General features: G+C 44.8%; 1 protein-coding gene across 5 annotated transcripts in view; it reads left to right on the forward strand.

The window, feature by feature from the left end:
• RTKN2 (rhotekin 2) overlaps positions 1–13,733 on the forward strand; it is a 175,826-nt gene that overhangs the window by 134,958 nt on the left and 27,135 nt on the right. For all 5 annotated transcript variants that reach the window (XM_033943543.1, XM_033943544.1, XM_033943546.1 and 2 more), the window contains 2 exons: positions 11,088–11,253; positions 12,040–12,147. In XM_033943543.1, coding sequence (XP_033799434.1) covers positions 11,088–11,253; positions 12,040–12,147 — 274 coding nt within the window. The remainder of the gene's footprint in view (positions 1–11,087; positions 11,254–12,039; positions 12,148–13,733) is intronic.

Genomic DNA, 13,733 nt, shown 5'->3' on the forward strand with positions numbered 1-13,733 from the left:
CAGCGCTTCACTTGGAGAATCACCCAGCGATGATGGAGAATCATCCACAGTGCTAATTTAAATATTAATGAGCCCATTTTAATGTCTTTTTAATGATAATGACCTTGTACTACATTTGCATGGCAGAGTTGGAGGCTACTAGGAAGTTTGGAAAAGACCATGGTGAGCTGTTCTAATTGGGCGGTAGAATACGGTTACACTATCTCCTTCCAACAGTTTTCCTATAACTCACACACTATTACATTAGGCTTACTGGCATGAGAATTAAATATAGTATACACCCTCATAATTATTCCTTTCAAATAATGTAGTTTGTTGTATAATAATTTCAAGGGATTTTTCTGTTTAAAAGGGGTATATCTTGACTTCTTTTGTTCTTACATAGTGCCTTAGTTGTAAATATTGAAAGTAATGATTAACAGAGAGCTGCTATTTTTCTTTCTAACTAGAAAAGCTAAGTAGGCTATTTTGATGCAACAGTTAACCTATGTTGTACAGATTCTTCTTCTCCCAGCACTTAAAGATTCAACATGAAATACCTTGAGGGTGCAGGGAGTCCTTGTTATACTCAGTGCATGTATACCATGAATAAATTTTCTCCTGCAGAAATATCATTTTTCGTATTCTTCATAGTTTCAATCTGTGTTGCATATAGGGGTTTTAACCCAGGCTGGCTTGGACTGGATAATTAAGGAAGATATTGCAGTGGCATTGTAGCTATAGCTCTAATTACACGTTGCTTAGGCGGTGAGACCATCTACTTCAAATAGATTTTGAATAGCACTGCCACATAAAATAGTTTTAAAATAGATAGCCCCATGCCCCCAAGTATTCTGGGAGCACTTAATTTTCAAATAAAACTAACAATTTAAATAAAACTAAAATTTCTGTAGTTGAATTATTTTTGAATTAAATATTCTGTAGTTGAATTATTTTTCCTAGTACCATCCAAACTAATATTTAAGACAAGTAAGAGTGCTTAGAAAGAACCTTCCTTTTTATCAGCTGCAATATGGCCTGTTAGGTGCCATCGACTCGTGTTCAAGTCCTAGTGACTTGGTGAATTGCGGATCTAAAAAGAAATCGGTTTTGTGCTACTCCAGAAAGCTCCTCTAGCATCATCCCCATAGTTGTTTTCAATGTATCCAGCCATCTAATTGTAGGTTGCCTTCTTTGCCTGGTTTCTTTGATCTTCCCAAACATGATTTCCTTCTCCTGTGATCTCTCTCTACTGATGGTGTGACCAAAATAAGACAGTCGTAACTTCATCATTTGGGCTTCAAGTGACATAGCTGGTTTAATCTCTTCCAGAATTGATTTATTAGTTTTTCTGGCGGTCCACGGCACCAAAGCTCGAATGAGTCAATTTTTCTGTCTTGTTTCGGTAGTGTCCAGCTTTCATATCCATAACTGACCACTGAGAAAATGAGTGCGTGGACAAGTCTGATCTTTGTTTGGAGTATTACCTCCTTGCCTTTGAATACCTTGTTGAGAGCCTCCATTGAAGAATGACCAAGTGCTATTTTGCGGAGTGTTTCCTCCCTGCTAGTTGTTTCTTTGTTTACAAAAGAACCCAGGAGATTGCAATCCTTTACAATATGGCCTAGCCAAGATAAATTCAGTTTATTCTAACTCAGGACCTACATATTTGGAGTATTAATTTATGGTATATATTATAGATGCATAGGATTTATTTCCTGAGAGAGTAATTCCTAGGTAGTCTTTTACCTATTAAAAGGGAAAATGTTGCTTAAGTTTATTATGTTATCAGCGAGATTAATGTTTCAGGTGAGCATGTTTACATTAAATCTTGAAACTCCATTATATCACTATTTCTCCTGCAATTTATGAAGAGAGACATATAAACATGTATAGAAATGAAATGTCAGAAAAGAGAGAGAGTTTATAAGCATCTCCCTTTTCCATCTCCCTCATGACTTTGTACAGCACTGCGTACATCTGGTAGTACTCTAGAAATAATAGTAGTAGTATTATGGCTATCCATTTTATATCAGGATTTTACTTTATTTTATAGTCCAAAGGTTCCTTAGTTTAAGAAGATAGGAGAGAAGGCAGTGCCTAATTCATCTTCCTAATGGAATGGTCTTAAAACAGCTACCATTTTAATACTTTCTGAATGAGCACTATATTGCTTGGATCCATTTTAGAAAATTTGCCACCCATTCCCGATTTAGAAAATATGTTAAACAAGAAATTATAGTTCATCTTATTGAGTGCCTTCTCAATGTCACTATAGAGGAGCTTAGGGGAAAACTTTGGTACTGTGAGAACCAGCCTAGGTTTTCCATATGTTATGAGGTCTGAAACTGAAAGCAGCCAAGAGAGAGATACGTCTGGCAAATGGCTAGAAATATAAAAAAGGGAGACAAAATATTTTTCAGATATATTAATGAAAGGAAGAAGAAAAAAAATGGAATTGCGAGACTAAGAGATGATATAACTCCACTCAAATGCATCAAAATAAACCAAAGATCATCAGAGAAGTGGTTTGACTCAGCACTTATGCCCCTAAAAAGAGTTTGCAGATAACCTGAGCGCTACTAGTATAAACACCCCTACCCAGAAACAAGACTAAGTTGTGCCAGAAAATTCTAGAATATAAATCACTACTGATGCACAAGAAGAAAGCATACCACTCTAAACAGATAAGAACATAAGAATTGCTGCTGCTGGGTCAGACCAGTGGTCCATCTTGCTCAGCAGTCTGCTCACGCGGCAGTCCTTAGGTCAAAGACCAGTGCTCTAAAAGAGTCCAGCCTCACCTGCGTACGTTCCAGTTTAGCAGGAACTTGTCCAACTTTGTCTTGAATCCCTGGAGGGTGTTTTCCTCTATAACGGACTCCCGAAGAGCGTTCCAGTTGTCTACCACTCTCTGAGTGAAGAAGAACTTCCTTACGTTTGTACAGAATCTATTCCCTTTCAGCTTTAAGGAGTGCCCTCTCATTCTCCCTAACTTGGAGAGGGTGAACAATCTGACTTTATCTACTAAGTCTATTCCCTTCAGTAAATGAGTGGCTACAACGATGGTGCTGGGAAATGAACTTCAGATTCCTGAATCACGGGGAGGCACTACAGGGACTCCAGGGATCAGACGGACTCCACCTGACCAACAGAGGTAAGAACGTCTTCGGATACCGAGTAGCCCGCCTGCTTTGAAGGGCTTTAAACTAGGTAAGTTGGGGGAGGGTACCCATTTATATACTGGAGCAGTAAGTAGCAATCCTGATGAGGTGAACCAAAACTCCACTTCTAAGTCAGAGGTAAGCACCCTTGCTGCAAAAGATTCGCTAGGAGAAACTCTAACTCAGATGGGTAACTCTCTAAAGGAGTTTAGTAGACACAAAGAGTGGAGAGCTATGTATGTAAATGCACACAGCCTAGGGAATAAATTTCTAGAGCTAGAAACAGAAATAGTAAATGCAGACCTAGATGTGGTAGCAATATCCGAAACATGGTTCACAGACTCTCATGGGTGGGATATAACTATACCAGGATACAACCTGCTTCGCCAAGATAGAGAGGGTAAGTTGGGAGGTGGGGTAGCACTTTACATCAAAGAGAACATCAAGACAACTAGGATCACAGATGTCAAGTACACTGGGGAATCCATCTGGGTAAACCTGGCCAGAGGCGGAGAGAAATGCCTATACCTTGGTGTGGTATACAGACCTCCAAGACAATCGGAGGACAAGGACACAGAATTAATTGAAGACATTGAGAATATCACCTTACGGGGGGACGTTGTCCTGCTAGGGGACTTCAACATGCCTGATGTAGACTGGAACACATTCTCAGCAACAACTTGAAGTAGCAGGAGGATATTAACATCTATGAAGGGAGTACAGCTCAAACAAATGGTGCTAGAGCCCACTAGGGCCCAGGCCATCCTGGACCTGGTACTTACGAACGGGGAAAGCGTCACGGAAGTCTCGGTGGGAGAAACGCTGGCAACCAGTGACCATAACATGGTATGGTTCAACCTTAGAAAGGGCTTCCCTAGATCACAAACAAAAACGAAGGTACTCAATTTCTGGGGCACTGACTTCACAAGCATGGGTGATTTCGTCCATCAGACGCTACAGGCTCAAGAAATAACGGATGATGTGGAAGCTATGTGGTCAACACTAAAAAGGACACTACATGAAGCAACTATCCGCTACATAAAATTGGTAAACAAACAACAAAGAAAGAGGAAACCCCGTTGGTTCACTGATGAGGTCTCACACCTAGTCAAGGACAAGAAAAGAGCATTTCTTTCATACAAACTCACCGGGGAGAAAGAAGCTAACATTGAATACAAGACAAGGTCTGCAGCGGTCAAAACAGCAGTCAGGGAGGCCAAACTTCGAGTGGAAGAACTCTAGCAAAGAACATTAAGAAAGGGGACAAATCCTTCTTCAGGTATATTAGTGACAGGCAGAAGAACACAAACGGGATAGTACGCCTTAGAACAGCAGACGGGATTTATGTGGAAACAGATTCCGAAAAAGCCAAACTACTGAACGATTACTTCTGCTCAGTCTTTACCTGCTAGGCACCTGGACACGGGCCACAGCTGGAAGCAAAGCCAAGCAAGGAAGACCCATTTCAGAATTTTGGGTTCTCGCCAGCTGATGTTTACAGCGAACTGTCAAGACTCAAGGTGAGCAAAGCCATGGGACCAGACAAATTGCACCCACGAGTGCTCAGGGAGCTGTGCGATGTCCTGGCGGAACCGTTAACCATGCTCTTCAATCTCTCCCTAAGTACGGGGAGAGTCCCCCTGGACTGGAAAACAGCTAACGTCGTTCCTCTGCACAAAAAGGGTTGTAGAGCAGAGGCTGCGAATTACAGACCAGTGAGTCTCACATCAATAGTGTGTAAACTCATGGAAACATTACTTAAATGTAAATTAGATACGATTTTGGATGAGGGGAATCTAAGGGATCCTAGTCAACATGGATTCACTAGGGGTAGGTCATGCCAATCCAATCTTATCAGCTTCTTTGATTGGGTAACAGGAAAGCTAGACTCGGGAGAGTCTCTGGACATAGTGTACTTGGATTTCAGTAAGGCTTTCGACAGCGTCCCACACCGTAGACTATTAAACAAGATGAAATCGATGGGGTTAGGTGAGACACTAATTGCATGGGTCAATGATTGGCTGAGTGGAAGACGTCAGAGGATGGTGGTCAACGGCACCCTCTCTGAGACATCGGAGGTGACCAGCGGAGTGCCACAGGGCTCAGTCCTGGGTCCACTCCTTTTTAACATATTCATAAGGGACTTGACCCAAGGGCTTCAGGGTAAAGTAACTCTATTCGCTGATGACGCCAAACTATGTAATATAGTACGTGAAAGCAATCTGCAGGATAGTATGACGCAGGATCTGCTTACGTTGGAAAACTGGTCCTCGACATGGCAGCTGGGCTTCAACGCTAAGAAATGTAAGGTTATGCATCTCGGTAGCAGAAATCCTTGCAAACCTTACACCTTAAATGGAGAAACACTAGCTAGGACTTCAGAAGAAAGAGACTTGGGAGTAATCATTAGTGCAGACATGAAGGCCGCCAAACAAGTAGAGAAGGCCTCATCCAAAGCAAGGCAACTTATGGGATGTATCAACAGAAGCTTCGTTAGCTGCAAATCTGAAGTCATAATGCCACTGTACAGAACCATGGTGAGACCTCATCTGGAGTACTGTGTGCAATTCTGGAGGCCACATTACCGTAAAGACATGCTTAGAGTTGAGTCGGTTCAGCGGATGGCCACTAGGATGATCTCGGGGCTCAAGGGTCTCTCGTACGAAGAAAGACTAAACAAATTGCAGCTCTACACTCTAGAGGAGCGCAGGGAGAGGGGGGACATGATTGAGACATTTAAATACATCACGGGACGTGTCGAGGTGGAAGAAGACATCTTCTTTCTCAAGGGACCCTCGGTCACAAGGGGGCATCCGTTCAAACTCAGAGGATGGAAATTCGATAGTGACATAAGGAAGTATTTCTTCACAGAAAGGGTTATAGATCACTGGAACAAGCTTCCAGAGCAGGTGATCAAGGCCACCAGCGTTATTGACTTTAAGAATAAATGGGATGCCCTAGTAGGATCCTTACGAGGGTCGAGTTAAGGAACTAGGTCATTAGTACTCAGACTTAATGGGGTGGGTCAGTAGAGTGGGCAGACTTGATGGGCTATAGCCCTTTTCTGCCGTCATGTTTCTATGTTTCTATCTTGAATGTTTTGATCATGTCTCCTCTCAGTCACCTCTTTTCAAGGGAGAAGAGGCCCAGTTTCTCCAATCTCTCACTGTACGGCAACTTCTCCAGCCCTTTAACCATTTTAGTTGCTCTTCTAAGGACCCTTTCGAGTAGTACCATGTCCTTCTTCATGTACAACGACCAGTGCTGGTTTCAGTACTCCAGGTGAGGGTGCACCATGGCCCAGTACAGCAGCATGATAACCTTCTCCGATCTGTTCGTGATCCCCTTCATTATTATTCCTAGCATTCTGTTCGCCCTTTTCACCGCCACCGCACATTGCGCGAACGGCTTCATCGACTTGTCAATCAAAACTCCCAAGTCTCTTTTCTGGGAGGTCTCTCCAAGTACCACCCCAGACATCCTGTATTTGTGCATGAGATTTTTGTTACCGACATGCATCACTTTACATTTATCCATTTCTCGAGCTTGATTTATGTCATGTTGCAGATCTTCGCAATCCTCCTGTGTCTTCACTACTCTGAATAAATTCGTATTGTCCGCAAATTTAATCACCTCACTTGTCGTACCAATGTCCAGATCGTTTATAAAGATGTTGAAGAGCACGGGTCCAAGCACTGAGCCCTGTGGCAACCCACTGGTGACGCTTTTCCTGTCCGAGTATTGTCCATTTACCCCTACTCTCTGTTTCCTATGCTCCAGCCAGTTTTTAATCCACGTGAGTATTTCACCCTCGATTCCATGGCTTGCTAATTCTCCGAACTAGTCGTTCATGTGGAACCTTGTCAAACAACTTCTGAAAATCTAGATATACAATTTCGACTGGGTCGTCCTTGTCTATCTGCCTGTTTACTCCCTCAAAGAAGTGCAGCAAGTTCGTCAAACATGATCTGCCTTTGCTGAAACCGTGTTGACTGGTCCTCATCAGCCTGTGTCCGTCAAGGTGATAAATGATGCGGTCTGTGTCTGTGAAGGTGATCAATGATGCGGTCCTTTATCAGCGTCTCTACCATCTTTCCCGGTACCAAGGTCAGACTCACTGTATGTAGTTTCCTGGATCTCCCCTCGAACCTTTCTTGAAGATCGGCATAACATTAGCCACCTTCCAGTCTTTCGGAATCTTTCCTGATTTGATTGACAGATTGGCTATTAGTTGAAGCAGTCCAGCTATAGTCCCTTTCAGTTCCTTGATGACCCTTGGATGGATGCCATCTGGTTCCGGGGATTTATCGTTCTTAAGCCTATCAATCTGCCTACATACCTCCTCTAGACTGACCGTCAACCCTGCCAGTTTCCCATCTTCGTTTCCAGACACAAAAAAATGTATTCAGTTTGTTGGTGATTGCTTTGTCCTCCTTTAGCACTCTCTTTATTCCATGGTCATCCAACGGTCCCACCGCTTCCTTCACGGGTCGGTTAGGACCAGGGAGGAGTGTGAGGACCTACAAAGGGACCTGGACAAGCTGGAAGACTGGGCAAACAAATGGCAAATGCGCTTCAACGTAGACAAATGCAAGGTCATGCATATAGGGAAAAAGAACCTGTTGTTCAACTACAAATTGGGGGGGGTATTGTTGGGAGACAGCAGACTCGAGAGAGACTTGGGTGTGCTGGTGGATGCATCACTGAAGCCATCTGCACAGTGCGCAGCAGCCTCGAAAAAAGCCAACAGGATGCTGGGCATCATAAAGAAGGGCATAACAACCAGAACACGGGAAGTCATCATGCCATTGTATCGAGCGATGGTACGTCCGCATCTGGAATACTGCGTCCAGTATTGGTCACCGCACCTCAAGAAGGACATGGCGGTACTTGAGAGAGTCCAAAGGAGAGCAACAAAAATGGTAAAAGGGCTGGAACACTGCTCGTACGCCGAGAGGCTGGATAGGCTGGGGCTCTTCTCTCTGGAGAAAAGGAGACTCAGGGGAGATATGATAGAGACCTTCAAGATCATGAGGGGCATAGAGAGGGTGGATAGGGACAGATTCTTCAGACTGAAGGGGACAGCAAATACGAGGGGGCATTCTGAGAAACTGAAGGGAGACAGGTTCAAAACAAATGCAAGGAAGTTCTTTTTCACCCAAAGGGTAGTGGACACTTGGAATGCGCTTCCGGAGGAAGTGATCAGGCAGAGTACGGTACAGGGATTCAAGCAGGGATTGGATGGATTCCTGAGGGATAGAGGGATCGTGGGGTACTGAGTAAACCAACCTGGTCGTGCATGTGCAAGACCGGAGGGCTAGGACTTCGATAGGAGGGCAGAACTTAAATGGGAAACCAAGGTGACAGGGGAGCCCTTCTGATGATTCAGACAGGCCTTGACCTGTTTTTGGCCACTGCGGGAGCGGACTGCTGGGCAGGATGGACCTGTGGTCTGACCCGGCAGAGGCACTGCTTATGTTCTTATGTTCTTATGTTTCCCCTTAATATATCAAAAGAACAGCTTGAAGTTTTTCGCCTCCTTGGCTATTTTTTCCTCATCCTCTTTTACCGCCTTATGGCACTTGCGTTGATGTTTGTGTTTATTCCAGTTTTCGTCCATCGTTGACCTGTTCCATTCCTTAAACTAAGTTTTCTTGTCTCTGATCGCTTCCTTCACCTCTATAGTGAGCCATGCCAGTTCTTGCTCTAGCGTTTTTACAGTGCTTATCCTTTTCTTAATCTTCTTCCCCACCATGAGTCTCATCCCTTCATTATTCCCTTTTCGGAAGTTCAGTTCCGTGGCTGTTGTTCTGGACCGATGTTTCGCCCCTGCGTCCAGGTTGAAGCGGATCATATTGTGATCGCTATTTCCCAGCATCCCTTCTACATCTACATCTTGTGCCTGTCCTCACAGTCCATTTAGAATTAAGTCCAGAATTGCATTTCCTCTTGTATTTTCCTTGACAAGTTGTTCCAGGAAGCAATTGCCTACAGTGTCCAGGAACTTGATCTCCCTAGCGCATCCGGATGTGCCTAGGTTATAGTCTATCCTCGGATAGTTGAAGTCACCCATGATAATTGCATTGCCTCCCTTGCAGTTGCGTTTAATATCATCCGTCATTTCCCCATCAATTTCTTTGGACTGCTCTGGGGGTCGGTAGTAGATGCCAATCTTCATTTCCAGTCCTATTGTTCCCGGAATTTTGACCCATAGAGGCTCTAATTTATCTGTCAGTTGTGGCATGTTCTCTCCAGTAGATTCCCAATTCCCTCTTTGACGTATTTGGCTATGCCCTCACCTTTTTGAGCCACTCTGTCTCTGCGATATAGTTTGTATCCTGGTAGCACAGTGTCCCAGACGTTTTCCTCAGTCCACCATGTTTCCGTGATGCTGATGATGTCAATGTTATCTTTTTGTGCCAAAGCTTCTAATTCACCCATCTTATTCCTAAGGCTCCTTGCGTTCGTGTACATACACTTGAGTTTGTGGCCTGTTCCTTTCTTGCATTTCCTTCCCTCTTGTGTCCCTTTCAATCTGTCTTGCCTGTGATCCGGTGAGTCTTTCCCTCTATCTTCCTGCACAGTATCCTCCGGGTATACCGGTTCCCAAACCATCGACTCTCTCTCTGTCAGCTTTCCCCTTCTTCCTAGTTTAAAAACTTCTCAACTTCTCTCTTGATGTTTCTTGCAAGTAGCCTCGTTCCGTCTCTGCTGAGGTGGAGTCCGTCCTTCCTGAATAGCTTGCTCTTCCCCCAGAACGTCATCCAGTTGCGCACAAAGTGGAATCCTTCTTCCTCACACTAGTACCGCATCCACGCATTGACTGCTTGCAGCTCCATCTGCCTTTTCTCGTTGGCTCTGGGTGCCGGCAGGATCTCCGAGAATGCTATCTTCTGCGTTCTGGTCTTCAGCTTCCTTCCTAGCATCCGAAACTGGTCCTTCAGTACTTCCCTGTTGTAGAACGGATGATGAATTTAGCACTGGTAAAGTAGGGAATTGGCTGACTTATTTTTCTTTTGGCAATTGAAGTTGCTAGTTCTTGGGCTGAAGGGAGGGAAGAGGAATCTGTAAGTGTTGGCAAGGTTAGTGCTTTAAGTATTGAAAAAAGTACTGAAGTGTTTTTTGCTTGGGCTCAAGGTGATATAGCTTCTCTGGTCAGGTATCATATTTAATTTCTAATGGGATAATAGATTGCTGTAGCTCACTAAATTGCTTAGCAACTTCTCACAACTGTTTTCAAATTGTTCTAGAAGATTTTTGGAGACATTTCACTATTGTCAGTTAAATGAATATATTCTCTAATGTTCCTATCTGTGATTTAAAAAAACAACAAGGCAGTTGGCTAACAAGTTCCAACGTGGAGGGGAAAAAACCCCAGATAACGGCAAACTGATAAGAAAATTAGATTTTATCTTTATTCACTACTTGCTATGGGTGGTGCCCGACATGGCTCAGCTGATCGGGGGGGGGGGAGGGGGGATTCCTCTACTGCGATCAACTGAGCCAGCTGCAGTGACAGGATTCCCACACCCTCCTGCCTGACACCCTCCAATACCCTTCCATCTGAAATCAGCAAGAGGGATGCCCATCCACTCCCTCCTGCCTGAGAACATATGAAAGAAAGTTTAATGTTAAATATTTAAATAATTTTACAAATGCAGTTAAATCTTTAGGACAGCATCAGCTAACCAGGGATAGAAGGCATGAGGATCTCATATCAGTATATATGCATCATTACTTTTAAATCATTCCAGATATGTAATTGCTATACTTACTGAATGGAAACTGAGTTAATGAAAAGTTCTTATGAAGTCAATAAAAAAATATTTGCACATTAAAATTAGTATTCTACTTAAAGTGCATGCTTTATGCTTAGTTGGGTATATATCTTTCTTTCCTAAATATCATAAAAAACAGAATTGTCTTGTCATCTTATATTTTCAGGAAACCAGAATTCGTGCAGTGGACAAAGATTCCAGAAAAAGAACTAACAGTTTTGCTGTTATCAACCCTGAGTCTGGAGAGACAGTTACACAGATTTTTGTAGCTGACAGCAGAGAAGAACTTCAAAGGTGGATGGAAGCTTTCTGGCAGCACTTCTATGACCTCAGTAAGTAAACAGTACAATCAGGTTATCCTAATGGTATAAAAACAAAAAGGTGCATTAGAATAAGCTGAAAAATGATATACCGTATTTTTCGCACTATAAGACGCACCTGACCATAAGACGCACCTAGGTTTAGAGGAGGGAAACAAGAAAAAAAATATTCTGTGCCAAAAGGTGTACTAATATATTTCATAAAATATACCAGGCTCTGCACTCAGCCCTCCTCACTCCTTGCCAGGCTCTGCACCATGTCTCCCCTCCCTGCCAGGGTCTGTACCCTGTCCCACCACTCTGCCCTGTACCCTGTCCCCCCCCCTCTGGTGGTCTAGTGGTAGGCCAGGACAGGAGGGATCTGTCCCAGCTGACTAACAATTTTAACCCCCATCCCCTTACCTTTTTAAGTTCTTCCCCGTACCTATTTAAATCCCCCTTAAATCCTGGTGGTCCAGCAGTGTATCACCAGGAGTGAGCTTTCCGCGCTCCTGGCCCTCCCTAGTTAGATGGCTGCCTCTTTATCTCTGGGCCAGCGGCACACAAGGCAGGAGTGAGCATTTTGCGCTCCAGCCTGGCCCTGCGCTGCTTCCTGAATAGCTGCCATCAGTTCTCACAGGTTTGCAACTCTGGATGTGCTATTTTGTAGCCTTTAATGCAGGGGCCTGATCAGATCTTCAGGCTGAAGTAGCCATAGCTTGGATGATGACACCATAAATCTTCTCTATATTGTTTTTAAAAGCATATTGGATAAATTTACTTTGTAATTCATGTGATTTTCTTCTGTTCTTTTCTCAGGCCAGTGGAAACATTGTGCTGAAAAACTGATGAAAATTGAAGTGATGTCACCACGGAAACCACCTTTGTTCTCAACAAAGGGGGCAACTTCAGTCTACCATGATATGAGTAAGTGCAGTGCCCTATATATTTTGTAGTGGAACATACAAACAGTGTTCTCCCTAGGGCCTTTTAGCCGGGTGTTCCGCCCAGCTAATTTAGATGACCGCCCGGCTGCTATCCATCGCGAATCCTGCAGCTGTGGCTGCTGCTCAACATTTTTTTAAAAACTCCACCTCTCACCGGCTTGGAGATTTGCTGCCTTAGCCCATAGCGAACTCATGCTTCGGGACTCTAAGGTGTGCGTGTCTTAACTTCCCTCCAAAACCGGAAGTTAAGACCCGGGGGGGAGGAGAAAAGAAGGGAAGCCAGCACGCACACGTTCGAGCACTGCAGCAGGAGTCTGTTACTGGCAGTGATGGTGGGAAGCTAAAGGAGACGGGCCTTCCTCACTGCCGGGTCCTGCTTACTTTCTGTTTCCGCGAAGGCAGGACCCGGCAACGAGGAAGGCCCGAAGCAAGTTGTAAGCTTCCCTTCGTCGCTAACCTATTGAAGATAGGTCAGCGATGGAGGAAGCTTGCGACTCTGCTGATGGGAGGGATTGGACGAGAAATGCTGCTGCTGCATCCAAGGAGGGAGGGGGTAAGAGAAAAACTGCTGCTGCACCCAAGGGGGGGAGGGGGGGAAGAGAAAAGCTGCTGCTACTGCACCCAAGGGGGGGAGAGGGAAAGAAATAAGCTGCTGCACCCAATGGGGGGGGAGTGGGAAAGAGAAAAGCTGCTGCTGCTGCACCCAATTGGGGAGGGGATAGGGGAAGAGAAGTGCTGCTGCTGCACCCAATTGGGGAGGGGAAAGGGGAAGAGAAATGCTGCTGCTGCACCCAATTGGGGAGGGGGGAGGGGAAGAGAAGTGCTGCTGTGGCAGAACCCAATTGGGGAGAGAGAGGGGAGAAGGAAGACCAGGGAAGGGAGAGGAGAGGAAAGAGATGCCAAGATCATGGGAGTAAAGGAAAGGAGCTACCAGACCATGAAGGGGGGATAGAGAGATGTCAGGGCATATGGGGGGAGGGGGAGGGGGAGGAGGCAGATGACAGACCAGGTGAAAGAAAGGAAGGAGGAGATGCCAGATAATGGAGTGGGAGCGGGAGATGGAAGGAGAGGAGAGAAATGCCAGGGCATTGGGGACAGAAGGGAAACTAAAGGAGACAAAATGCCAGACCAGAGGGAAAGAAAGGAGAGGAGGTGCCAGAGAAGAAGGGAGAGGGAGAAATAGGAGGGAGATGCCAGACCATGAGGTGGAATGGGAAGGCAGGAGGGAAAGGAGAAGAGAGAGATGCCAGAGCATAGGGAAGGGGGTGAAGCTGAAATGAATCATGTACAAAGAGAAAGGGCACAGGATATACAGTTTATTGAAGGGACATAAAAAGAGGGAAGATGCCATATGGAACAGAGAGTGGGCGGACACCGGATAGAAAGGGCAGAGAGGGTGAACATTGGATGCAAGGAGCAGAGAGAGGGTGGACAGTAGATGGAAGGGGTAGAGAAAGAGGGCAGAGGCTGGATGGAAGGGGCAAAGAGAGAGGACAGATGTTGCATGAAAGAGAGCGAAGAGAAGATGATTATAGCAGAAACAACGAAACATAGAGAATTTTTTGT

This window comes from Geotrypetes seraphini, chromosome 4 (genome assembly GCF_902459505.1).
Source record: "Geotrypetes seraphini chromosome 4, aGeoSer1.1, whole genome shotgun sequence".
NCBI lineage: Eukaryota > Metazoa > Chordata > Amphibia > Gymnophiona > Dermophiidae > Geotrypetes > Geotrypetes seraphini.